Source organism: Herpailurus yagouaroundi, unplaced genomic scaffold, assembly GCF_014898765.1.
Source record: "Herpailurus yagouaroundi ecotype Mexico unplaced genomic scaffold, PumYag 182, whole genome shotgun sequence".
Taxonomy (NCBI): Eukaryota; Metazoa; Chordata; class Mammalia; order Carnivora; family Felidae; genus Herpailurus; species Herpailurus yagouaroundi.
Genome location: NW_024412413.1, coordinates 38589443 through 38615467, shown reverse-complemented (window position 1 = coordinate 38615467; position 26025 = coordinate 38589443). Strand labels below are relative to the sequence as shown.

The window sequence follows — 26025 nt, the reverse complement described above, 5'->3', positions numbered from 1 at the left end:
GTGTGAATGTTCAGTAATTGCTATTGATTAAATTCAAATTAGTGCAAAATTTGTATCTGGTAGGCTGAAATATTTTTTGCACTGAACTTTGTAGGAATTTCTATTTTTATATTGATTCATACTGTGTTAGTGTTGGTAAACTGTACTTTTATTTGTATAGGATCACATATTAGTACTTTGTGTTTCTAAAAAGACTGTAGATTATTTAAAATTAGTAGAGACAAAAATATTCTTAATAACCTAGGAAACATTGTGTTCATACTTTTTAAAATTTTATAAATATAATTTATAAATATAAATTTTCAGGCATCTGTTTTGCTTAAAAGAAAGTACCTCTGCAGTGGAAGATAAAAATATAGTCATAAATAAAGAATTAAGGAAACTTGGTCTTTCATGTTAGTGTACTTAATCAGGTCAGTGAGAAGTCAATACAGACTACCATAAGAATCTTATCATGGGAGGTTGGCAACTGCTCATAATTGATGTTCAGAAGTTTAGAGAATAATTACACTTTATACACACTTTCATCTTCTAAGTGGAACCCTACTAAATAGTCAGTAACAACTGACATGCGTTCAACCTACAACAAATGTCACTTATATAGTTCTATAGCTTTCATTTCAATGATGATGAAAGTACTTCACAGATAAGAGTAATTTATGAATAAAAATGTAATTTACAGAATACCTTGCCAGTGAATGTTGATCGCTTCATCACAGTTCAGTCATGTTTAGAAAATCTAAGCAAGCTGTGTGATTACTCCAGGAAGCATGGAATGATGTGTTCAAATTAGTACCATCTGTGGATAGAAAAAAATTGAGGTTTTTAGTCATTCTTAAAGAATGGAAATCCGATTCTCCATGCTAAAATGAGTGTAATCCTTTTTGTATCTGTAATTCAATAGGGCAGTTGCTTTGAAACAGTCTAGTTCAACACGCAGTTCATCAAAAGAGAAGATACCGCATATAAATGCTGGTCATTTATGAGTGCCACTGAGGTAGCCTTTAAAAAAAAAACTGTCTATGAGTTATACTATGTATTTGTCTTCGACTTAGATTTATTTCTGGTTTATCTTTCTAAATAAATTTGTTTGGGATATGTGCGTAAAATTTTGCACCACGTGAAAACCAAAGGACTGTTTGAATGAAACATAATTTATGCATACAGTCAACACTTATTGAGTGCCCAGTATGTGCCAGACACTGTGTATCTGTGGAAGGTCCATCACTGTGTCTGTCAAATGGAGGGCAACTCAATTGTTGTTCCTCTTCCTTTAGTCAGGTTACAAAAAATTCTTCTTTTTTCCTTATCAAGTTAAATTATTATCCTTTTAGACCTCTTTTCCCCCCTCTGTGTTATTTATTTGGAAAACACAAGGTCTGTGAACCAGAATTAATCTGCTGAAAATTTTTACTATGTAACATATTTTGCCATTGGAGTCTTCATTCCTAAGATCTGAATATTGGAGGGGGGAAAATTGGTCATCGAACCATGGGCATTTAGTCATCCCTTTTGTTGAATTAGGAAAAGGGTAGACTCTTGCCTTCTCCAGTTCATTGGATAACTAATGCATCCCTTTTTCTTGCCACTTTAATTGCTTAGTAAACCCTAGGTAAGGGAAATTGAACATGGAAGGGGTGGTTGATCATGGACTCAAAAGAGAGGGAAATACTCCCTGTTTCCCAGGAAAGAAGAGAGTCTATGGTTTTAATGCAGATGAAAAGTCAATATTAAACTTCTCAAGTATCCCCACTGCTCTTAGGGATAAAACTAAAAATCTTGAATCCACTTCACAAGGCTCAACATTATCTGATTCTGGCTTTTATCTCCAGCTTCCTACCTTTATCCATGTCCTTGTGGACTCAGATATGTTTCTTAAGGGTTCCTAAAAACTACTCTCTTTTCCCTCAGAATCTTAACACATCCTGATGTTTTCACCTAGGAAGCTACATCTTCTCTTTTAGTTATCTGATTAAATTAAAGCCTTTCCGGACCATTTATCTAAATCAAATCTCCTGTTACTCTCTCTTACTCATTTGCTCATACATTAAAAAAAAATATTTATTGAATGCCTGTTTTGTTGCAAGCATTACTCTAGACCTTCAGAGACACAGTCTAGTATGTAGATTGATATTTGTATGTGTATATAATAAATAATAAGCATACATGTTTTGGAGTAATTAATCTTTTTTATTGATATGAATGTAGAATCAAAACCTTTCTAGATCTTTGGTGTACATGTTGGAACAAAGTGGCAATGAAAAGAGGATTAGAGGGCACCTGGGTGGCTCAGTTGGTTGAGCATATGGTTCTTGATTTTGGCTTAGATCATGATCCCAGAGTTGTGGGATCCAGTCTCACATCAGGCTATGCACTGAGTGTGATGCCTGCTTAAGATTCATTTTCTCTCTCTCTCTCTCTCTCTCTCTCTCTCTCATTCTCTCTCTCTCTCTCTCTCTCTCTCTGTGTGTGTTCCTCTCCTTGTCTCTAAAATAAAATTTTAAAAAAATTAAAAAAAGAAAAAAGGATTAGGCCTATTGAAGGTGGGTTTTCAGAGTAGAATTAATATTTATAGGAGGGTGACTATCAGTTCAAAACAATGAGGTACAGGGGCACCTGGGTGGCTCAGTAGGTTAAACGTCTGACTCTTGATTTCAGTTCAGGTCATGATCTCATAGTTCATGAGATCAAGCCCCACATTGGGCTCTGCACTGGCAGCACAGAGCCTGCCTAGGATTCTCTCTCTCTGTCTCTTTCTGCCCCCTCTTCTCCTCAAATAAATAAATAAATAAAAACATTTTAAAAACCCAATGAAGGACAAACTAATAGAGGTATCTGGAAATAAATTTTAAAAGAAGCCCCTCAAGATTTTGAGTTTCCTTTTGCTCTACATATTTAAGCAGAGGCCAGAAAAGTAGAAATTGGTCATTTTATAGGAGGAAATTATATTAGTTTTCTATTGTCATGTCACAAGTTACCACAAATTTAGTGGTTTAAAACAACACTTATTGCTTATTACACAGTTCTGTTGGTCAGAAGTTTGGCTATGTTATGCCTGGATTCCTTACCCAGAGATTCACAAGCTGAAATCAAGGTGTCATTCAGCTGTATTCTCATGTGGAGCTCAATCCTCTTCTAAGCTCACAAGTTTGTGGCAGAATTTGGTTTCTTACAGTTGTAGATCTCAGATTCCCATCTCCTGGCTGGCTCATAGCCAAGAGGTTGCTCTTAATTTCTAAAGATAGTCCTAGATTCTTTACCATATGGCCCTCTTCTTCAAAAGCAGCAATGGATAAATTTTTGTACATTGAATATATCTCTTGTCTAGAATATGTTACTTCCTCTGTAATGAGCCAAAGAAAACTCTCTGCTTTTAAAGGACTCATGCTATAAAATCAGGTCTACTGGATAATCTCTGCCTCTTTTGTTTATTTTTTATTTTTTAAAAGTTTTCATTTAAATTTCAGTTAACAGTGTAATACTGGCTTCAGGTGTACACTATAATGATTCAACATTTCCATACAACACCCAGGGCTTATCACAAGTATATTCCTTAACTGATTTGGTTTCTTAATTACAGCTGAAAAAACTTTTCCATATCAGCACCTATAGCAGTGCTTGGTTGAAAAACTGCACGGAGGGGAGTATACAGGGGCCAGGAATCTTGGGGGACATCTGCCTACCTAAAGGTCAGACATAAAAAGACAAATTGACCAGGATCATCTCTAAACTTCCTTCAAATTCTAACCCTGTCATCTTTTGATTCATTTGCCTGTTCCATGAATTCAACCACCAAAATAGATCTAAAAATGTATTTATTTCTTATTGCTACTGTCTTATTTGTCCTGAACACATCCAGTGGTCTATAAATTTGTCCCTTCTCCTGTTGTGTAATTACCAGACAAGACTTGATAAAATGTATTTCTGAACATCTCACTCTGACACCTTGATAGCTTTCCATTGCTTGACAAACTGTAAGTCCTTCTAACACAGTATGTTCCCCAGTTATTGTACAGCCTTTCTGTTTGTAATTGCCAATATGAATTATAAACTATAGTTGAACTTGACTTAGATCACAGTACCCCCTCTTCTAAGTCTCTACCTTTATAATCAGTGAAATTCTATCTCACATGCCACCTTTTCACTTAAAACTTTCCTGAACCCTCAAATCACCCATATGTCTAAATTTGTTTTCTCTTCAGGTGGTCTGAGTTCAAATTTAGTGGCTACGAGATTTAAGTAAATTATGGAAGTTCTACCTTTTATAGAAATTCAATTAAAAATTTTTTTAATGTTTATTTTTGAGAGAGAGAGGGAGAGAGAGAGAGCAAACAGGGAAGGGGCAGAGAGAGAGGGAGACACAGAATCAGAAGCAGGCTCCAGGCTCTGAGCTGTCAGCACAGAACCTTACGGAGGGCTCAAACCCAAAAACCATGAGATCATGACCTGAGCCAAAGTTGGACGCTTAACCAACTGAGTTACCCAGGTGCCCCTGGAAATTCTATTTTTTAATCAGATCTAAAACTGATTCCTCTATAAGGTATATTTTCCTTAGAAATAACTTTTTCTCTAGTTGCTTTTCTGCATAACTAAAAATAGAAGAGGGGTGTGTTGTAGGTAGCATATCAAGTATTCTGTTTTTAATGCTACTTTGAAGGTTAATGTTTAATTAAATACAGTAAGGTTCAATGATAACTATTAGTATTGGAAAATAGAGTAATTTAATCTATTCATATGGCTTTAAGTTATCTACTTCTTGTTTTCCATTGCATTAGACTTTGTCTTCTCTTCCAGATTTAGGCAAATATATAAGCAATAGATCTATAGATAATTCAATAAAAATTTAAGATGAAATTAAAATTTTTAACTGGAGTCTAGGCCTTTCTACAGAACTCCAGACTAATGTATCCATCTACTATTTGACATCTCTTTCTGGGTATCTGATAGGCATTTCAAAGTTAACATGCTCAAAATAAATTCTTAATCTCTCTCCCCAAATCTTACTCTTTCCAGCTTGGTTAATAATGACTTCATCTTTCTGTTTGCTCAATCCAGAGACCATAGGGCGTTCCTCTACTCTCTCTTTCCCTTCCACCTCACATGTCATGCATCAGCAAATCCTGTCAGCTCCCTTTCAAATGATGTTCAGCATCTGAAAGCTTCTGTTCATTTCTGCTGCTGCAATCTGGGTCAGACCATCATGATCTGTTGTGTTGACATTGCAACAACCTACTAATTGCTGTCCCTGTTTTCACCCTTATCTCCCTTCAGTCTATGCTCTGCACAGTGACTGGTGCAATTCCATGAAAACATGTTAGAGCCTGTCATTCCTCTGCTCAAATGAAAGTCATTAACAATGTCCTACAATGTCATACACAATCTAGCTTTCATTATTTCCTCTTAGACCGCAACTCCTTCTAGCCACACTGGCCTCCTTGTTATTCTCCAAATATACCAAGCATAGCTCCAACTTAGTGCCTATAATCATGCATTTTCCCCTGCAGGGAATGTCCTTTTTTCAAATATTCCCATGGTTTTCCCCAAGCCTTCATCAGGAACTTCATGCCTTCTAATCTAAAGAGCTTAGATTAGAACTTCACGTCTTCTCTGACTACTCAATTAAAAATTTCAATATCCCTAGATCATCTCTCTCTCTTTCTTATTTCTTCCTTATTTCTCCCCATAACAGCAATCATCATCTAAAATATTATATACAATATTTACTTATACTTTTATTGTGTAAATGCTGTTAAGCACTTGACACACATTAGGTGCTCATTAGATATTTATTGAATCCTGAATTAATATGATATGTTTAGGGGTCACCTGGGTGGCTCAGTCAGTTAAGCATCTGACTTTGGCTCACGTCATGATCTTGCAGTTCCTGAGTTCTGGCTGCATATCAGTCTCTGCACTGACAAAGCGGAGCCTGGTTGGGATTCTCTCTCGCCCTCTCCCTTTCCGTCCCTCCCCCATTTGTGCACTCTCCCCGCTCTCTTTCAAAATAAGTAAATAAACTTAAAAAAAACATATGATGTTTAGGAATGAATGGGTTTTCTAACTCATCATTTTCTTATTTTTAAAATTTTCTTTTTTTGAACGTTTATTTATTTTTGGGACAGAGAGAGACAGAGCATGAACGGGCGAGGGGCAGAGAGAGAGGGAGACACAGAATCGGAAACAGGCTCCAGGCTCTGAGCCATCAGCCCAGAGCCCGACGCGGGGCTCAAACTCACGGACCGCGAGATCGTGACCTGGCTGAAGTCGGACACTTAACCTACTGCGCCACCCAGGCGCCCCTCATTTTCTTATTTTTAAATGTGACTATTGTTATACAGCTTTTGTGAATTATATAATTTTCACACAAGTCACTTGGTATCATTCTATCTCAGCCTTCTAAGCAAAAACCCTTGTACACACACACAGGGAAAGGCATGGTTGAAGAAAGTGCTTATACCACTTAGTGCATTGTTCTTTCGTATTCCTAACCATAACATGCTTGTATTATTACTAATTCAATGAATGGCTATTTCTTGAAAATAAGACATAAGCCTTATGTATATTGAATCCTTAACACCAGGCTCAGAGCCTGACACATGATATGCATATAGCAAACCAGTAGTTAATAAGAAATCTATTAAGTGACTCCAAGTAGGACTATGTGATTGTGGGTAATAGACAGATACCTTAGTCTGTGTATTTTTTAAAATTTTTTAACGTTTATTTTTGAGAGAGAGAGAAAGAGAGAGACAGAACACGAGCAGGGGAGGGTCAGACAGAGAGGGAGACACAGAATCCAAAGCAGGCTCCAAGCTCTGAGCTGCCAGCACAGAGCCCTACATGGGGCTCGAACTCACGAACTGTGAAATCATGGCCTGAACAGAAGTCCGATGCTCAACCGACTAAGCCACCCAGGTGCCCCTTAGTCTGTGTATTAATATTAGTCTGCTGCATGATATTCTAGAAAAGATTTTGTCAGTTTTAGATATATGCAAAATAAAATAAAAATCAGCTAATTAAATAAATCAAGTTAATAATATTGTTTATTTAGAATTATTTTATATTCAGCATTTACTATGTATAAGATGTAATTGTGTCTATATAGACATTTATTTTTTTTTTTTAATTTTTTTTTTCAACGTTTATTTATTTTTGGGACAGAGAGAGACAGAGCATGAAAGGGCGAGGGGCAGAGAGAGAGGGAGACACAGAATCGGAAACAGGCTCCAGGCTCTGAGCCATCAGCCCAGAGCCTGACGCGGGGCTCGAACTCAGGGACCGCGAGATCGTGACCTGGCTGAAGTCGGACGCTTAACCGACTGCGCCACCCAGGCGCCCCTATATAGACATTTAAATATGAGTATGTTTTTCTTGGGAACTGAATATTAAAACTCAGACCATACCCAGGGAAGTATATAAGTTTAAATGAGCATATAATTTTCTTTTGTACCAGTACTTATATATGAAGCCAAAGTAAGTTTATATAAGATTCTTATGAGTGAATTTGGGAGCAAAATTGGGAATTAATAAAATCACAGTTGTTTTGCCCTCTACCGTTTGAACCAGCAGTCTCTGAAGCATCACCTTAAGGTTCTGCTCATTAAATGTGGTGATACTAATCTAAGGGCAGTTGTAATAAGAGTTGCCACTAGGTGCATAATAGGGACATATTTTTTAATCCATTTCTTCCTTCCATTTATAAAATTTTTGGTAATTCTAATTGTTTTCAATTTTTCTCCCTTAATTTTTAGTCCCCAGTGTACCCACAAATATTGCTTTTTCTAATGTTCAGTCAACTAGTGCAACATTAACATGGATGAGACCTGACTCTATTCTTGGCTACTTCCAAAATTACAAGATCACCACTCAGTTGCGGGCTCAGAAATGCATAGAATGGGATTCTGAAGAATGTGTTGAGTATCATAAAACCCAATACCTTTATGAAGCTAACCTAACTGAAGAGACAGTGTATGGATTAAAGAAATTTAGATGGTACAGATTCCAAGTGGCTGCCAGCACCAATGCTGGTTATGGCAATGCTTCAAATTGGATATCTACACAAACCCTGCCTGGCCGTAAGTATTATCTTGTATGTGTATTTATACTTCTGCATTCAAGAAAAAGATCTTTGAATTGTTTTGTTTTTTTTTCAACGTTTATTTATTTTTGGGACAGAAAGAGACAGAGCATGAAGGGGGGAAGGGCAGAGAGAGAGGGAGACACAGAATCGGAAACAGGCTCCAGGCTCTGAGCCATCAGCCCAGAGCCTGACGCGGGGCTTGAACTCACGGACCGCGAGATCGTGACCTGGCTGAAGTCGGACGCTTAACCGACTGCGCCACCCAGGCGCCCCAAGAAAAAGATCTTTGAATGATTTTCCACAAAAATCACTCAAAGTATATGTAATAATTGCTCTTGCAACTTTAATTTTATTTTTAAAACTAACTAGTTAGCCTACTTGCTTAGACAGCATTAATCATAATTAGCTAAATAAATTTCTGGTACTTATCCTGAACACTATCTACATGGAATTTTAATGGCTTCTATGCAAAAGAAATAAGTATTACACACTTATAAGTAAATACATATACACACACATTGATATCTGTTAATGATTTCTACTTAAAACAGTTGTGTATAAAATCACTGAACATGAAAATAACTGAATTAGTGTATACACTAATGCACATAGTACCATTTGTTTTTAATTTAATTGAATCCCAATGGGAAATTCAATTTCAAACATTATTTGTTAGGGCTTTTCTCAGGCTTTCAGAGTTGTACCAAGGTCCTAGAGTCTTCTCTTGCAATAAAGCATTATGTGCCTCTCTTGTAGTATCATTAAGCTATACTGATTGCCACTGAGCACCCTTAGTCCATGCCTACCTTTTCCCTTCATGTATAGATGCTTTGCTGCTTTTAAGCCAGACTTTACAACCTTTTCAGTGACTTTAGGCGCGCGTGCGCTTGTGCGCGCGCGCACACACACACACACACACACACACACACACACACACTCTTGCAATAGCTGAGACAGATCTCTCAGCAAGCAGCTTTTCAGCTTGTGCTTTTTACCTAATAAAATTCTGAGGAAGGAAATACCATGAGTGCAACTCCTGGCTTGAGATATGGGGAAGGAAAAAATACAGAGAAAAAACACAATAATTTTTCAAAATTATTCTGCTATCTACCTATCTTTCAGGACTTTTGTATTCAAGAAAAATCTCTTTACATGCTTTTCCATAGAAATCACTCAAAGTATAGGTAAAGATGCTCTTGCTACTTTAGTTTTATATTTTAAAACTAACTGATTACTCTACTTGGTTAGATACTATAACTACCCATTAGTAAGTAAATAAATGTCTATAATTTATCCTGAACACTATCTACATAGAATCGTAATGTCTTCCATAAAAAAACAAATAAATTATAAATCAAGTCCTGCAAGTCAGAGCTCAGGAGTGGCTGCACCATCTGAAATGCCACTTCCACCCCAAGATATCCATAGCAAATTTCAAGTTGGCCGGGTCGCCCATCTCAACACCATCCCACATAAGCCATCCAAATAGGGACCTTAAGTTATCATTCTTCTCTCTTGATCAAAACTGTTACTAAATAATTCCTTTCAAATCCAAATCACATTTTCCTAAAAGTTTTTGATACCTATAGGTAGAGTAACATACACACGTGCAAAGACACACACACACACACACACACACACACACAGATTGTCAGTGATAAATAGATGTTGTAGATCTTTATAGATAGAGAAATAAACTTTGATCTAGAAGTTTTATTTTTAGGTCCCTGATTGTGCCTCTTGTTACTCTTCCCAGGAGCACCTGGCATAATGTTTGCATAAAATTCCAATCAATATTTGTTAATGCAACACAACATTTGAGATAGAATCCATGTGATTCAGCCTTCAACACAATTATCCAGCTTCTGCTCCTTGTAGCACTTTGACTTGGGTTCTATAGTATCCTCTCTTCTGGTTTTTCTCCTATCTTCGCTGGTAACTCTTTTCAGTCTTCTTTGCTCATACTTTTTTTTAACTCTAAGTGTTGGAGAGCCCATATATCTATATTTGACCTTTTTCTGTTTCAACACACAACCCTTAGGAGATCTGACCTTGAAGTAACCTTATCCTGTCCTATGGCTTTAAAGTCTTATTCTCAAATATCTATTTCCAGCTCTGACTCCTCCCTAGAACTCAGATCAGTATATGTACCTGGTCAACTGACATCATTGGGCATGTGTGTCAAATATAACTCTGAAAGTTAATGTGGTCTAAACACTAAACCTTTCATCCTCCAACCTTCCCTGTTTCAGTAAAGTTCACCATTACTCATCTGGTTGCAGAAAATGAAAATCTAGGCAGAATTCTGTTCCTCCTCAACTCTGCCAATGATTTATTTCAACTGTGCCATCTAAATACATCCCTTCATTTGCATTGCTATAATACCAGTCCTATCCTTGTTACTACTACCACTGCATTGACCTCTTACTGACTTCCTGAGCTTTTAGGCCCATCTTTTTAAACCTAAATCACATGATGTCACTTCTTTGTTTAAAGCCATTCAAAGAATTTCCATTACTTTAGAATAAAATTCAAATTTCTTAACAGGATTAACAAAGCCCTACATGACCTGGCTCTTACTTAACCCTCTAACCTCATCTGTAACTACTTTCCCCTCACTATACTCACCATTTACTTTTTCTGTTGCTTAATTGCATTTGACTCCCAGAACTTGGGCCTTTGCACCCCTTCTTCCTTTTGACTGGAATACTCTTTTACTTCCATCTTCACATGAGCAGTTTTTCATAATGTATACCTCTACTTAAATGATTCCTGCCCAAAATGGATTTCTCTGACCACCCAATTTAAAATAGCCTTGCAGTATTTTTCTAGAATGCCATCTTACCTTAATGAGCATTTATAATTATGCAATAGCTTTTTTATTTTTGTTTGTTTTTAGAATCTGTCTTGACCATTGCTATTTCTATTGCCTAGAGAATGGTTCCTGGTAAGAGTAGGTACTCAGTAAATATTTTCTAAGTGAGTGAAACTTGATTTAATAAGCTGAAGTGGGTAGGGGAGAATGAACTGTCTTCCAGTTCAGGTGATACTGAGCATGATGGTGCCATAACACAGAGAAGAAAACTATGGAACAATCAAATTTGGGTTGGGTTTATTAAATAAATATGGTTATTTTGAACCTACTGATTTTGAGAAGAAGTACTATTCTAATCCAATTAACTAGAAAACAGAAAGAAATACATACTTAGAGATAAGAAAGTAGGTAAAGTAGGAGTTTTAGTTTCATCAGCCAATAGGAATAAATAAAAATCACACATGAAGATTTGATTCAAAAATGATACATTGACTGAATGAATAAACTTTAAAGTCCCAGAAGGGCAACTGGGTGGCTCAGTCGGTTAGGCGATGGACTTCAGCTCAGGTCATGATCTCACAGTTTGTGAGTTCGAGCCCCATATCAGGCTCTGTGCTGAGAGCTCAGAGCCTGGAGCCTGCTTCAGGTTCTATGTCTCCCTCTCTCTCTGCCCCACCCTTGCTAGCATTCCATCTCTGTCTCTGTCTCTGTCTTTCTCTTTCAAAAATAAATAAACATTAAAAAATTTTTTTTAAAAATTTAAGTCCCAGGGCAACTGGAAGTTAAGTGAAGGGGTACTATAATGAATGAAGCAGGCTGTTATTTTTTTTATAATATATGAAATTTATTGTCAGATTGGTTTCCATACAACACCCAGTGCTCATCCCAAAAGATGCCCTCTTCAATGCCCATCACCTACCCTTCCCTCCCTCCCACCCCCCCATCAACCCTCAGTTTGTTCTCAGGTTTTAAGAGTCTCTTATGCTTTGGCTCTCTCCCACTCTAACCTCTTTTTTTTTTCCTTCCCCTCCCCCATGGGTTTCTGTTAAGTTTCTCAGGATCCACATAAGAGTGAAACCATATGGTATCTGTCTTTCTCTGTATGGCTCATTTCACTTAGCACCACACTCTCCAGTTCCATCCACGTTGCTACAAAGGGCCATATTTCATTCTTTCTCATTGCCACGTAGTACTCCATTGTGTATATAAACCACAATTTCTTTATCCATTCATCAGTTGATGGACATTTAGACTTTTTCCACAATTTGGCTATTGTTGAAAGTGCTGCTATAAACATTGGGGTACAAGTGCCCCTATGCATCAGTACTCTTGTATCCCTTGAGTAAATTCCTAGCAGTACTACTGCTGCGTTATAGGGTAGGTCTATTTTTAATTTTTTGAGGAACCTCCACACTGTTTTCCAAAGTGGCTGCACCAATTTGCATTCCCACCAACAGTGCAAGAGAGTTCCCGTTTCTCCACATCCTCGCCAGCATCTATAGTCTCCTGATTTGTTCATTTTGGCCACTCTGACTGGCATGAGGTGATATCTGAGTGTGGTTTTGATTTGTATTTCCCTGATGAGGAGCGATGTTGAGCATCTTTTCATGGGCCTGTTGGCCATCCGGATGTCTTCTTTAGAGAAGTGTCTATTCATGTTTTCTGCCCATTTCTTCACTGGATTATTTGTTTTTGGGTGTGGAGTTTGGTGAGCTCTTTATAGATTTTGGATACTAGCCCTTTGTCCGATATGTCATTTGCAAATATCTTTTCCCATTCCGTTGGTTGCCTTTTAGTTTTGATGATTGTTTCCTTTGCTGTGCAGAAGCTTTTTATCTTGATGAGGTCCCAAGAGTTCATTTTTGCTTTTAATTCCCTTGCCTTTGGGGATGTGTCAAGTAAGAAATTGCTGCGGCTGAGGTCAGAGAGGTCTTTTCCTGCTTTCTCCTCTAGGGTTTTGATGGTTTCCTGTCTCACATTCAGGTCCTTTATCCATTTTGAGTTTATTTTTGTGAATTGTGTAAGAAAGTGGTCTAGTTTCATTCTTCTGCATGTTGCTGTCCAGTTCTCCCAGCACCATTTGTTAAAGAGACTGTCTTTTTTCCATTGGATGTTCTTTCCTGCTTTGTCAAAGATGAGTTGGCCATACGTTTGTGGGTCTAGTTCTGGGGTTTCTATTTTATTCCATTGGTCTATGTGTCTGTTTTTGTGCCAATACCATGCTGTCTTGATGATTACAGCTTTGTAGTAGAGGCTAAAGTCTGGGATTGTGATGCCTCCTGCTTTGGTTCTCTTCTTCAAAATTACTTCGGCTATTCGGGGACTTTCGTGGTCCATACAAATTTTAGGATTGCTTGTTCTAGCTTCGAGAAGAATGCTGGTGCAATTTTGATTGGGATTGCATTGAATATGTAGATAGCCTTGGGTAGTATTGACATTTTCACAATATTTATTCTTCCAACCCATGAGCACGGAATGTTTTTCCATTTCTTTATATCTTCTTCAATTTCCTTCATAAGCTTTCTATAGTTTTCAGCATACAGATCTTGTACATCTTTGGTTAGATTCATTCCTAGGTATTTTATGCTTCTTGGTGCAATTGTGAATGGGATCAGTTTCTTTATTTGTCTTTCTGTTGCTTCATTATTAGTGTATAAGAATGCAACTGATTTCTGTACATTGATTTTGTATCCTGCGACTTTGCTGAATTCATGTATCAGTTCTAGCAGACTTTTGGTGGAGTCTATCGGGTTCTCCATGTATATTATCATGTCATTGAAGCAGGATGTTATAAGGCAGTTGGGAATGGTGGAAGCTGTGACAAATTAACAGAGAATGTGCTGTCTAAAGTCTGATGAGTGTCCTATAAGCAGGCCGTGCTATCAGGACTTCTGATGTTCTCAGAGAAATGGGAAATTTAGGTTTTTTATGTGAAAACATTCCATTTCTTGCCTGTGATAATTATTTTTTAATATAAAAGCATTTAGTTGTTCAAACTAAGCACATCAATAGCCCAGGTCTGGCCTATGGAAGCTAATTTGTAGCCTTTGGTTAAAATAGACGGTGTGCCTGTGCATCTGCTAACCCTGAGGATTCCCATCCTACTCCTTACAGTCATCTCACTCAGATAGTACCTGCTTTGGGGCACTACGGTGAGCCAGCAAGTGGGCTCTCCACATGCATCATCTCCTCATGCACTCCAGATATAAGACTAGATGTTCAATTAGCATAGAATGATGATTAGCATGATTAATTCAGAATCTGGTAAATGAAACTGTAAAGTTGAGGTTTTAAAGAATCCCACATTCTTAATGTGCAAATTTAGGAATTTTTCCATTTGAACATCATTGCTTCCACCCTAGTTCCCCCTCCTCCTTACCCCCTTTTTATATCTATGACCCACTTACTAGCATTGAGTCATTTTCAATTTCCTACTAGTATATTTTGCTCATTTTGGTCTGAAAGAATAATGGTAAAGTGTTGCAAACTTTTCACAAGCAGTGTGAGGTTGGTTTTTGTTTTTTTTTTTATAGCATTATTTTCCTAGTTTTACCAGGATGCCTTTCTTTGCCATTGGTGGTTCGTTGGTTGGTTGGTTGATTAGTTCTTGATGCAGTGGAGAGTAATCGTGGCTTTTCTTCATGCCAGCTTCCAGGTCTTTAATTGATGACTAATCCATAGAGTGCCTCTCTATGGAGCACTAATTTGTCTTTTATCCGGTATTTTTCTTCCCTCTGGATCTAGTATCTCATTGCTACAATTTGAATTCACCATTAGAGAATACTTAGGTATGAAGATGTTTGTCAATATATAAGTAGGTTTTCTATACTACTCCTATTCCCTTCCTCTTTTTTTTTAATATGAAATATATTGTCAAATTGGTTTTCATACAACAGCCAGTGCTTATCCCAACAGGTGCCCTCCTCAATACCCATCACCCTCCCCCCCTCCCACCCCCCATCAACCCTCAGTTTGTTCTCAGTTTTTAAAAGAGTCTCTTATGTTTTGGCTCCCTCCCTCTCTAATCTTTTTCTTTATGCTTGAGAGCTGATTTTCTACTCTGTTGTTTATCAATAGAATAAAAGAGTTTCCCTATGTTAATTCCAGAGTATACATAGAGAATCGCCTTTCTACCATGGTAATTAAGAAAGAAAAGTAAAACGGGGCTCCTGGGTGGCTCAGTTGGTTAAGTGTCCAACTTCAGCTCAGGCCATGATCTCGCGGTTTGTGAGTTTGAGCCCCGCAGCAGGCTATGTGTTGGCAGCTCGCCCAGAGCCTGGAGCCTGCTTGGGATTCTGTCCCCCTTTCCTTCTGCCGGCCCCGCCTCCCTCGCCGCCCCCCCCCACACTCTGTCTCTGCGTCTGTCTCTCTCAAAAATAAATAAACATTAAAAAAATTTAAAGAAAGAAAAGTAAAAAGATTTATGTATTTCAGAATTTGTGACAACATGATTTTTCTTGGCATTTTCCAACTTACTAGCTTTTCATCTGAATATCTATATGTGTGTGCGAATAGGAAATTGTGTAAGTTATGAGAATGAGAATGAGTTAGTTACTTTTTTAGTCTCAGGAATAAAGAAGACATTTTTTCTAAATTTTATATCTAAAGAAAAATATGGGACAATCAAATTTGGGTTGGTTTATTAAAACATATCATTATTTTGAACCTGTTGATTTTGAAAAGAAATAACTTCTAACCCAATTAACTAGAAAACAGAAATACATACATACTTAGAGATAAGAAAGTAGGTAAAGCTAGGAATTTTAGTTGATTTTAATGTGTGTGTATATATTTAATTTATATACACACATATCTGAATTTCATAATTATACAGTGAAAGAAAAATTTTATTTATTATATTAAGCCCAGGAGACATAATCTGAGATTACATTTGATGTGAAAGACAAAAGACACTACATGTATTATTGCCAGATAATGTATATGGTGAACTAACATGTGATGTAAAAATAAAATAAAATAGTCAAGCACAAAAATCTCGAAAAGTAGTAATGCTTTTTTAAGATAGAAAGTAAGTAAAGATTAGATATTTATTCTGAATATTAAAGATGAAAAACATTAAAGATATTTTGCAAACATAAAAAGTAACCTGAATGGAGAAAAATAATAATTTTAGTATTAGATATCATTATTTTAAAAAGTGTTATGTTCTTTAATAATAGGGTATAAGAAGATAAAATGATTAAAATGAGTAATTTCTCTCAATTTAAGAAAGACTAAACAACAATATAAATTAGTATAAATCACTGTTTCAGATGTGACATTTGTAATGGCATCAAGTTGCACCCAAGCACTTAGTAATAAAACCTCATATCAAAACCTGGAGTTTCTTGATAAGGAGCTAGAAATTAATGGCTAGTTTGCTATCAACTTTTTCAAAATTGAATAACTCTAGACCACCCAGTCTGAATGATAAATATAAAATGTTCCAAAACGGCATATAGAATAAGAAAATATGTAATATTAACTCTCTTTAAGCTCGTAAAGAAGAGCAACTAAATTGAAAATCCAGGAAGCAAAGTGAGAATTAACTTGGGTTACTTTCTGAATCTGAATCTACCACTGTAAACTAGAGTGAATAAAGGAAACAATATTCAGCCAACGCAAGCTAATATTTCTTTCTCCCACATACTCTGATCTAGATAATTGAAGCCAAATTGCTTTTCTCCTTAAGTCATCTGTATAATAGCCATAACTCTCTACTTCATGCTGAGTGTGTATAGATACAAACATAATCACAAAAATTACAAATGACAGAAATATTTAACTTGAAACATTAAACTCTTGCAGATAATTTTACTCATCTTTTTTTTTCTTCTGATTAACCCTTATACTCAAAAGCAATTTGAGTTGTGTGTGGGGGAGGAATGTAGAATGAATGGAAAGCTGTTAAATATCTCCATGGTGCACAATAAGTACTTATAATGCTGAGGAAATGTACAACTTTAAAAGAGTGTGGGTGTGAAATTAGTATGGAATGAAATGGGACTCTCATAATGTGCATCTCCTATAGACCACCAGGACTGGAAGACAGCAAAAAAGGAAAATTCCTGGGGTAACACTTAGGTTGTGAAAACCACAGGATACCATACTCATGAGGAATTTTAACTACCCAAACATCTGTTAGGTTAAAAAAATTCAACAAAACATGCTTCATCAAAGAGGCTTCCAAGGAATGCAACTTTATGATCTAAAAAGAAGAAAAACCAAATAGAGGGCAAAATACTCCTTAACATTTTTAATGTTAATATATATTCAATTATATATAATTATATATTATATATATATTGGATATATATATTGAATATATATATTCAATTATATATAATGTTTATAATGTATATATATATACATGATATATAATGTATATAATATATTCAATTATATATAACATTTATAATGTTAATATATATTCAATTATTTTCCTTAATTTATTCTAAATGGTATAATGTACTTATAATGTGATAAGTGCTATCATAACAAGGGTAGGTATTATCCCTCCTATAAAGAAGCAATTACATAATGGCAAGAAGAGATGTTAGCCAAGAATAAATGGGAAAATATAATGCAAGACATAAAGAAGCCCATTTGGTGACAATGCATTTTTAGAATGGCTCTAACCTGCTGACACTAGAGGAAATGGATATAATTTATTCTAGACATGATGATTGTACTTCTGTGAAATTGTTAGATGCTGTTGAAAGTCTTCTCAGTTAGTTGCCTGAGACTCTCAAATGTGTAGTTCAAGAGGACATCTCTCTTCTAGACCTATGTTGAAGTTACTGGTATGACTGCTTACTTCCACACACATGTCAGACCCCATTATTACCATTGCCCCTGCCCCACTGCAAACCTTCCCTACATGTGTGTTCCCTGTTGCAGTGCATTATACCATCGTTCACTTAATTGTTCAAGCCAGTCATCTAGGAATTATTCTTAATTCTTTCTAGCTATCCCTCACTCCCAAGTACATACCTGAGTCTTACTGAATTTACTTTCTGAGTATTTCTTAAATGTACTTTTCTCTGTTAAGAGTCTCTAAATCGAAACCCTTAAAATTCATTTCATAGAGGGACACCTGGGTGGCTCAGTCAGTTAAGCATCTAACTCTTGGTTTTGGCTCGGGTCATGATCTCACAGTTCATGAGGTTGAGCCCCACATCATCAGGCTCTGTGCAAACCGTGCAGAACCTGCTTAGGATTCCCTCTCTCTCTCTCCCTCTGTCTCTCTCTCAAAGTAAACAAATAAACTTAAAAAAATCATTTCCTAGATTATTACAAAAGTTATCTAAATGGTCTTTCTGGTCCCATTTTCTCTACCCTTTACCTGAATCTAGCTTTGGAATATACCTATCTGACCATGTTATTCCCCTGCTTAAAATCTTTGATAGTTTCCTATTTTACTGTTGTGTAAAAATCATACTTTTTAGTATGCTCTATAAGATCATCTATGGTTTTGCATTATATTCTCCATACATGCCTTGCTCTATCTCTTTTGTGCTCCAGAATCTTTGCTATTCTTTCTTACTATCCTGTCTTCTTTTTGGAGACCAGCTTCTTTTCTTTAGGTTTCACACCAAACATCTCTTTTACAAAGCCTTCTATGAGTTCCTCTTTCCACTCACACATCTAAAAATTGTTTCTAAAGTATTGAACATATTGCTTCATAATTGTTTCTCTCCCTCTCTTTTGTGGAACTCTGAGCTCCTTAAAAGCAGAGATGACTAGGTGATTATGTTATATATATATATGTTTCTACCCTCCATGCCTACTCAGTATCTAAGACTAAATGAGTATGGCATTTGGACTCAAGGAAGACATTTGACTTAATGTGCAAATTTTTCAATGTCCAAAATCTCCATTGCAAAGTAGTTCATATTAATTACTTTCTTCAATTTTTTTTTGGTCTATAACTTGTCTTTCAAATACTTGCATGGTTATAGCCAAAATTAAAATTCTCCCAGTTACTGTCCATGTTTAACATGTTCAGCTTCTTTTATTTCACAAAACTAGTCTATTTTATATTGCTGATACTGTTTTTATTTTAACTTTTATTAATATAGGGAGTATGATAACTGCATGTAGGAAAGAAATATGCATTTAATAAATTGAGAAATATTTCAAACAATAAAGGAAAATAATGCATTCCTATTTTAGAAGCACTAACAGTATCTAAACAATTAACTGAGGTACTAAAGTTAATGAATTTGTATAGTAAGTTGGGATCATAAGAGATTGATAGTCCGTGAAGAAAACAGAGAAGAATAACATCTAAATTTGGGCTGCTAAGTATGGTTACAAAGAAAGGATATTTGAGTGAAATCATAATTTAAAGGTCATAATAGTGAGCATATAAAATTAAAGAATTTAATAGAACATCCCACTATGTATTTAACTCAGAAGGGCTTTTGGTAGGTTATTAAGCAAGTTTTCAGAGTTTAAATAAAAATATTTTGAAATTCCATTACATAACTACATAGAATGTGTTTTTCATCAAAATCAATAAAAATAAAAGGATTTTATAAAGATCATCAGTTATTTTTTAAATCATTAAGTTATCACAAGAAAAAATTGAGAAAAAATACCTTTCCCCTAAGTATAGCTAGCTGTATTTTATCCTTCAAATATTCAAATGAATTCTCTGACTTTCTCATCTCAAACTTCAAATCTCGTGTTGAATTATATTTATTTGGACTCTCCTGAGAATCTTTTTTCTCTTCGTTCAGAAAGAAGTGTGAAGTTAGGCTTAATTCTTTGTGATTTTCAGTCATTAAGCTCAGTTCAGGTCTGCCTCAATACTAGGCCCTGGGTCAACAAAAATTCAGCTTCATTTTCTTCTACATTTACTAAGAAAGTTGGGAGAACTCTGATTTGACTATGGAAAACTCCCAAATCTGAAAAGACCATATAATTGCTATACCTAGTAGTTTAGGGCACTTTTTGGTTGGGCCCAGTAACTGAATTGAGAGCCCTTGGCTGGGTGGTTAAGAATAATGACAACAGCTTATCAAGTGTTTGTTCTGTGCTGGTTCTGTTCTAAGAACTTTACACACATTGGTTCATTCATGAATTTCAGTTATTTCTAGGGTAGAGTCTGTGCTCTTAGATCTTAACTAGGACTTGGGTAAAGCCTCCTGATGACATAAAACTACCACAAAAAAGAAGCAGAGGGGTGCTAAGTAGGATTGCAGAGAAAAGATATTCAGGTGAAATCATAATTTAAAGGAAATAATAGTAGGCATATAAAATTAAGCTGTTTACGAAAGCTTCCAACTCCATATTTAATGTCAAAAAAAAAGTTTGCCAAACCTTAAGCAAGTTTTCCAGAATATAAATAAAAATATTTTGAAATCTCATTTGCATAAGCAAATGCAATGTCTTTTTCAGCAAAATAACTAAGACAAACAGTGAAAAGAAATTTTAAGGATTATCACTATGTGATATTATTAACTTTGACAACTGGGACTAAAACAGACCAGGAGATATTATACTAGCTTCTAGTGTATAATGCAACTATTTCTATTCCCAAACACATTGGATGGGACTTTTCTTTACACTTTTAGTTTCTGTCTCTTTACTGATACACCTGATAGTTATTTTACCCTGATTATACCTGCATACAATGAAGGGAAGGAGGAAATAGGAACATTTATCCTGACCCCAACCCTCCATCATGGTGATAGCCTCATCTGAATTATTCCAAGTGGTTCCTTCACGGAGCTTCAAGTTACTGTAGAACTGATGTTTTCTTACGTTCTTATGGAACACGATGGCCTGTTATTACTCTAGGCACATTGGAAATGGGAGGGAGTGACAGTAGGGAGAAACCTCTTCATAGTTTTTCCAGAATAAATGGAAGGTAGGAGGAGACCACTTTGGGGAGTGTGTGTTGGCTGCATGCATATTTCCACATCTATCACCACAAGATCCCAAACCCTCCACTGCTTCCTTAACTATCACAAAAGCAGTAATTTAATCCCTATCCAGCCTTCTGATTCCGTGAAGTCTGGGGTGTGACCGCAGAATGCTCTTTCCTAACAACTTCCCAGATAATATTGATGCTGCTTGTATGAGACCATATTTTGAGAACTGTTGTAGAAAGTTATTTCATAGGGGCGCCTGGGTGGCTCAGTCGGTTAGGCGGCCGACTTCGGCTCAGGTCATGATCTTGCGGTCCGCGAGTTCTAGCCCCGTGTCGGGCTCTGTGCTGACAGCTCAGAGCCTGGAGCCTGCTTCATATTCTGTGTCTCCCTCTCTCTGACCTTCCCCTGTTCATGCTCTGTCTCTCCCTGTCTCAAAAATAAACGTTAAAAAAATTAAAAAAAAAAAAAGAAAGTTATTTTGTAGACGTAATGCTATTCTAGAAAAAGATGTATTATCTGATCCTAAAAACAATAGTACTAATATTAGAATACTTTTATTCTTAACTGGTTTGGCTAGTATTAGAAGTGAGAGTTTTATGTATTTGGTATTTTTTTTCAACTTAAGCCAGATTGAAATGACTCAGAAAATTACTCATTACACATCACAGAAAATGGTCATTCAATGAGGTCTAATACTATGGGCATCCATGAATCATTCTCAGTATTCATCAAACAGTCTGATTAGACAGATTCTTAGGCTGATAATATTTGCCTTTGTGATGCTATCTTGCTGTTGGGAAATCTCACTATAAAACAAAATTAAGGTCTTGTGGAATGGTAGGAGATATTTTATACACCAGTCATAGTGTCCCATAGGAGGCAATGAGATCACCAGAGTTTAGAGAAACATTAAACACCAAGAAAGGACAGCTGATTAGTGTAGTATTGTAACCAGTAGGATATGCCCTGAGATGCTCTTGGCCTGCATAAATATAGTCAATCTAATTGCTAAATTTCTTTAGGTCCCTTGATGAGCTGAATTATTTAAAATGTAAGGAATCTACTTAAACCATCCAATTAGACTTCCTCTAGTCCTGAGAGACATGTAAAACTTAAAGCTAATTTTTAAAAGTGTGCTAAGTCAAAGCGAACTCAGTCCCAGGGGCTAATACTTGTATATGCTGAGGAAGAATGGAGTCTCTCATTTATTGATGATGGTAGGTAGGAATCTGGTGGTCCACTGTACCAAATCCTGAAACCAAAATACCCTGAAGGGTAGGCCCTTAAAATAAACTTTTAGCTGAACTTAAATGATATACAATTTAAATTACATGTGTAGAGAGCTCTATATTTTCTGTCTTGTGAGTTGTCAAATCTTTTGTTTATATTTATTCTTTTAGGAAAGTCACTCTAGCATGGCACACTAAAAACTATACAGTATTTTGTACAACATTTTTCATCATTAAATTTTCAGGGATCTGCAAAAGGCAAAGTTCTAACAAGTTTTTGAATGTGCTTATTCTGAAAGAATAGTATTAGACATACCAAAATATATGGTTCTTAATCAAACTGGCATATAGACTTAGGGGCATTAAAACTCTTATATGTACTAGCCAAAATGATGGTCTATCCAGACTCACCTTTCAGCTGACACACTTAGCACGGGGACACAGATGGATGGGAAAGATGACCCTGACCCACATAAGACCCACATTCCTGTGCAAGGATAGAAGCATGATAATCAGGAAATTATGGTTGTTAGTTACAGAAAATGCATTATTGTGAAAACCAGGGGAAAAGTGCTTATGAGAGGAAGTGATTGGATTATGGGGAATGAGAGAATAAAGATAGATCATTCCTACTGAGTAAATTGCTGTGATTTATAAGAGAAAGGGTATAGTGATATCTTGGCCCATTACTGACTAGATTCATTTCACAAACAATCCTAAATCAGAATGTGACAGTTTATGGAGAGACAAACAAAGTCTCCCAAAGATGCTTATACATTGCTAAGCTTTTAAAGTGGCATATTTTCAACTCTCTATGCCTTTAGGATTTAAACTTCCTTGGTTTTTGTGGTTGACATTTATAATTGTAATTTTGCATTCTCCCTTATGTGACTCTAATAATAGTTTACTTCACACTGAAATGAAGAGAAAAAAAAATACTGGTTATATTTTATTATGTATTTTTGGAATTTTGACAATTTCCAAAAGAATATTACCTAAAAGAAATTTCAAAATATTATATGCTTAGAGGTACACTATAATATTTGAGACACTATTAAAATAATTAGATGTTGTTTTTTAACAGACTTGAGCAATTTGGTTTTCTATTTATTTCTCTTAAATTACCTATGAATTAAATGAGTATCTTTAATTGCTTTATACAGATGAAATAAGTAATTAGTTACATATTATATTCATATAGTATGTTCCTATGTCAGTTTAGTTATGTATGTGTTTACTTTTTTTTTTTTAGTTCAGATTTAGGAGTTCTTATCCCATTATATTCTAATCCTTCATGAATACAAATTGATATAATATATTCTAAGAGAAATTTTTCACACAGGATTCAACACTGGAAACACTTGTATAACAAAACAGGCAATTTCATCAAATTTACTGAAAACACAAATGCTGTTTAGAGTGATTATTTCTTTAAAAAGAGAAAAAATAAAATCTTTGGAAAAGTTCAAAAAGTGTCATGAAAGCACAGCTCAGTGAGGGGCTAAATATCTTGCGTTTTGACAATTATTGATTAGTGTATAGAACTGAAAATATTTAGTAGTGTGAGTGGTTAGTGTGTGCCATGAATGCTCTTTAAATGTCATTTTCCTCTCAGCTCTGCTTGGAGTAACAACACTCCCTGATGAGGGTTTGATTACTGGTATTTAAGGAACGATTGCAGGGTTGACATTTTACTGTGGAAGACAAGAGTTGAAGCAAGGCCTCAGTACTGCTTTCTGAGCTAGTCTACAGACATTGTAGCTTGCAAGACTAGCCAAGGTTTCCCTTGGGAAATGGTTTTGGATCTGTCCTCACTCAAGACCCAAAAGATTCAAACTACCGAAAACAGGAGATGTAGACATATTTCCTTGGAAACATTTCCAAAGACAAGCTACTATCCACATAGTCACAGAAAATCCTCAGTAAACTGTGTGTGATGTCTGGGCAACAATAATGTACCATCTTGCCTGACTGCTAGAATGAGTTTGGTTTAAAGGTTAGTTGTGACAGCCATTGAATTGGTATACTTTATAGAGGTATATGAATTCGATTCTGGAGATAATATTTCCTCTTTTGATCTAATTAAATTTGACCCATCTTTCTGGTATGAGTTAGATACCAAGTGTCAAAATCTATAGGGCTCCTTTAGACTATGAAAATATATTATGGCATTGTCTTTTTGTCCATGATAGCAGTTCTTACAAAGACCCTAGCACTGGTCTTAAAGGCCCTACACAAACCTGTCCCCATTTCCTCTCATACTCTCATTCTGACCTGGCTTCAGGATCACTGGAGTCCTTGTTATTCCTAGAAGACACCAGGCAAAATCCTGCCTCAGCAACTTAGCATTAGCTATACTCTTGTCTGTGACACTCTTCCTTCAAACATTCTCATGCTTCTTTACCTCCTTCAAATCTTTGTTTTAATGTTAACCTGCTTAGAGAGGCATACCCTGACCATCATATTTAAAAGTAACTCCCATCATCATCCCCATTCTTATTACCCTGCTTCATTTTTTATCATAGTGAATATCATTTCTTAGCATGGTATATAATTTACTTAAATATCATTTGTCTCCCTCCACTAAAATAGAGGTTCTATGAATTTTCATCTCCTTGATTTTCTTCTCTATCACTGGCACTTCAAAAATGCCCGCCGTGTAGTAGGTGTTCAATAAATAGTTCTTCAGTGAAGAATAGCCGTTACATTCTAGACGCTCTACATGGATAGGTCCACAATTACTTCCATCACTTTTATAGGCTTTGTGTCTTCCCAGTGTCTGGCACACAGAAGGTGCTCAATCGATATTTGTTAGTTGGATGAATGTATACATTTCATCCAAAAGCCAGCAAAGCATTTGGGAATAAATAAAGAGAAAAGGAACCTAAAATATGTTCCTAAAATGTTATACTTTAAATTTGTTGGCTGTGAGTAAATTGCTCCTTTCCACAATGCTTCTTACAGACCTGGAAGGCAGGTTGTGCAAGAAGATTAATAAATGTTAAATAATAAAAACAATTATTAATTAGTGGTTGTCTTAATAAATTTGTACTTCTAGCTTATCGCCTTTTACAGAGTCAAAAGCAGAGGATAGGTCATTAAAACCTGCAAATCATCTAACATTTTCAAAGCGGATTTCTCCATGAGGAAAGTGTGCACTAGTGATCAGTAATGGTATACCTTGCCCTGAAGCCTATCCACTCCTCGTTTAACATTGTGAATAAAGAGATTCAGGGATGCTGTTTGTTACATTGCTGCTTGTTAAGGTGGGCATAACATTTCTAAGGAATATCCAGCTTGGAAAAGAAAGAGGGTTGCCACTCTTAAAGATGAAATATGTTATTCTGTTAGGGCATCCAAAAACAATTATGCAGGTGGCAGGAGAGCTCTCAGCTCTCATTTGTTATGTGTAATTATCTAAATGAATTATGCTACAATTTGAGGCACTTTTCAGAAATCTAGGATCATACAATTAAAAATAATAAAGTCTAAAGATCTCAGAATATACAGGTGTGTTAGTGCTGGGATTCCATGATCTCTCCACATTAGTTACCAGAGAAATCACGTTCCCAATCCTGTTATCATTATTGGTGCCTTGCAGCTCATCATATCTCGGAATCCTGAAGCATCCCCTTTTCACTCTCTCTCCTGGATGCCTCCTTGGGCCATATGGACTAGATCTCTGAGTCATTGTTCAGAGAGTCAATGTTGCACAAGGATCAGAAAAGATACATGTAGGAAGGATATGTTTGGCATTTTCCCACAGAAACTTCCCTATACAGGTTTGCTATGGTTGCTAGATTTCCTCTGTTGTTATATCTGAATACTGTTTTAAAATATTTTAATGCTACTACTAAAATATATTTTTATGGGCTGAGTCAGGTACCTAAATTCCACACATAATATCTCTCTTGGAAGCATATTCTAAGTGCTAATAAAACATTCATAGTTTAAAGAATTGCCACTACTATTAACATTTTAAATAACTGATACTGAAATACACCTTTTGGCTCTCTTCAG

At 36.0% G+C, this 26025-nt stretch overlaps 1 protein-coding gene and 1 long non-coding RNA gene across 7 annotated transcripts in view; one reads left to right on the top strand and one right to left on the bottom strand.

The window, feature by feature from the left end:
• The window catches only part of LOC121040697 (uncharacterized), a 168734-nt gene that overhangs the window by 39282 nt on the left and 103427 nt on the right, over positions 1-26025 (bottom strand). For all 4 annotated transcript variants that reach the window (XR_005795405.1, XR_005795406.1, XR_005795407.1 and 1 more), the window contains exon 2: positions 688-799. This is a non-coding gene — a long non-coding RNA (uncharacterized LOC121040697). The remainder of the gene's footprint in view (positions 1-687; positions 800-26025) is intronic.
• Positions 1-26025, top strand: part of PTPRQ (protein tyrosine phosphatase receptor type Q) — a 227369-nt gene that overhangs the window by 122249 nt on the left and 79095 nt on the right. For all 3 annotated transcript variants that reach the window (XM_040491337.1, XM_040491338.1, XM_040491339.1), the window contains one exon: positions 7752-8075. In XM_040491337.1, coding sequence (XP_040347271.1) covers positions 7752-8075 — 324 coding nt within the window. The remainder of the gene's footprint in view (positions 1-7751; positions 8076-26025) is intronic.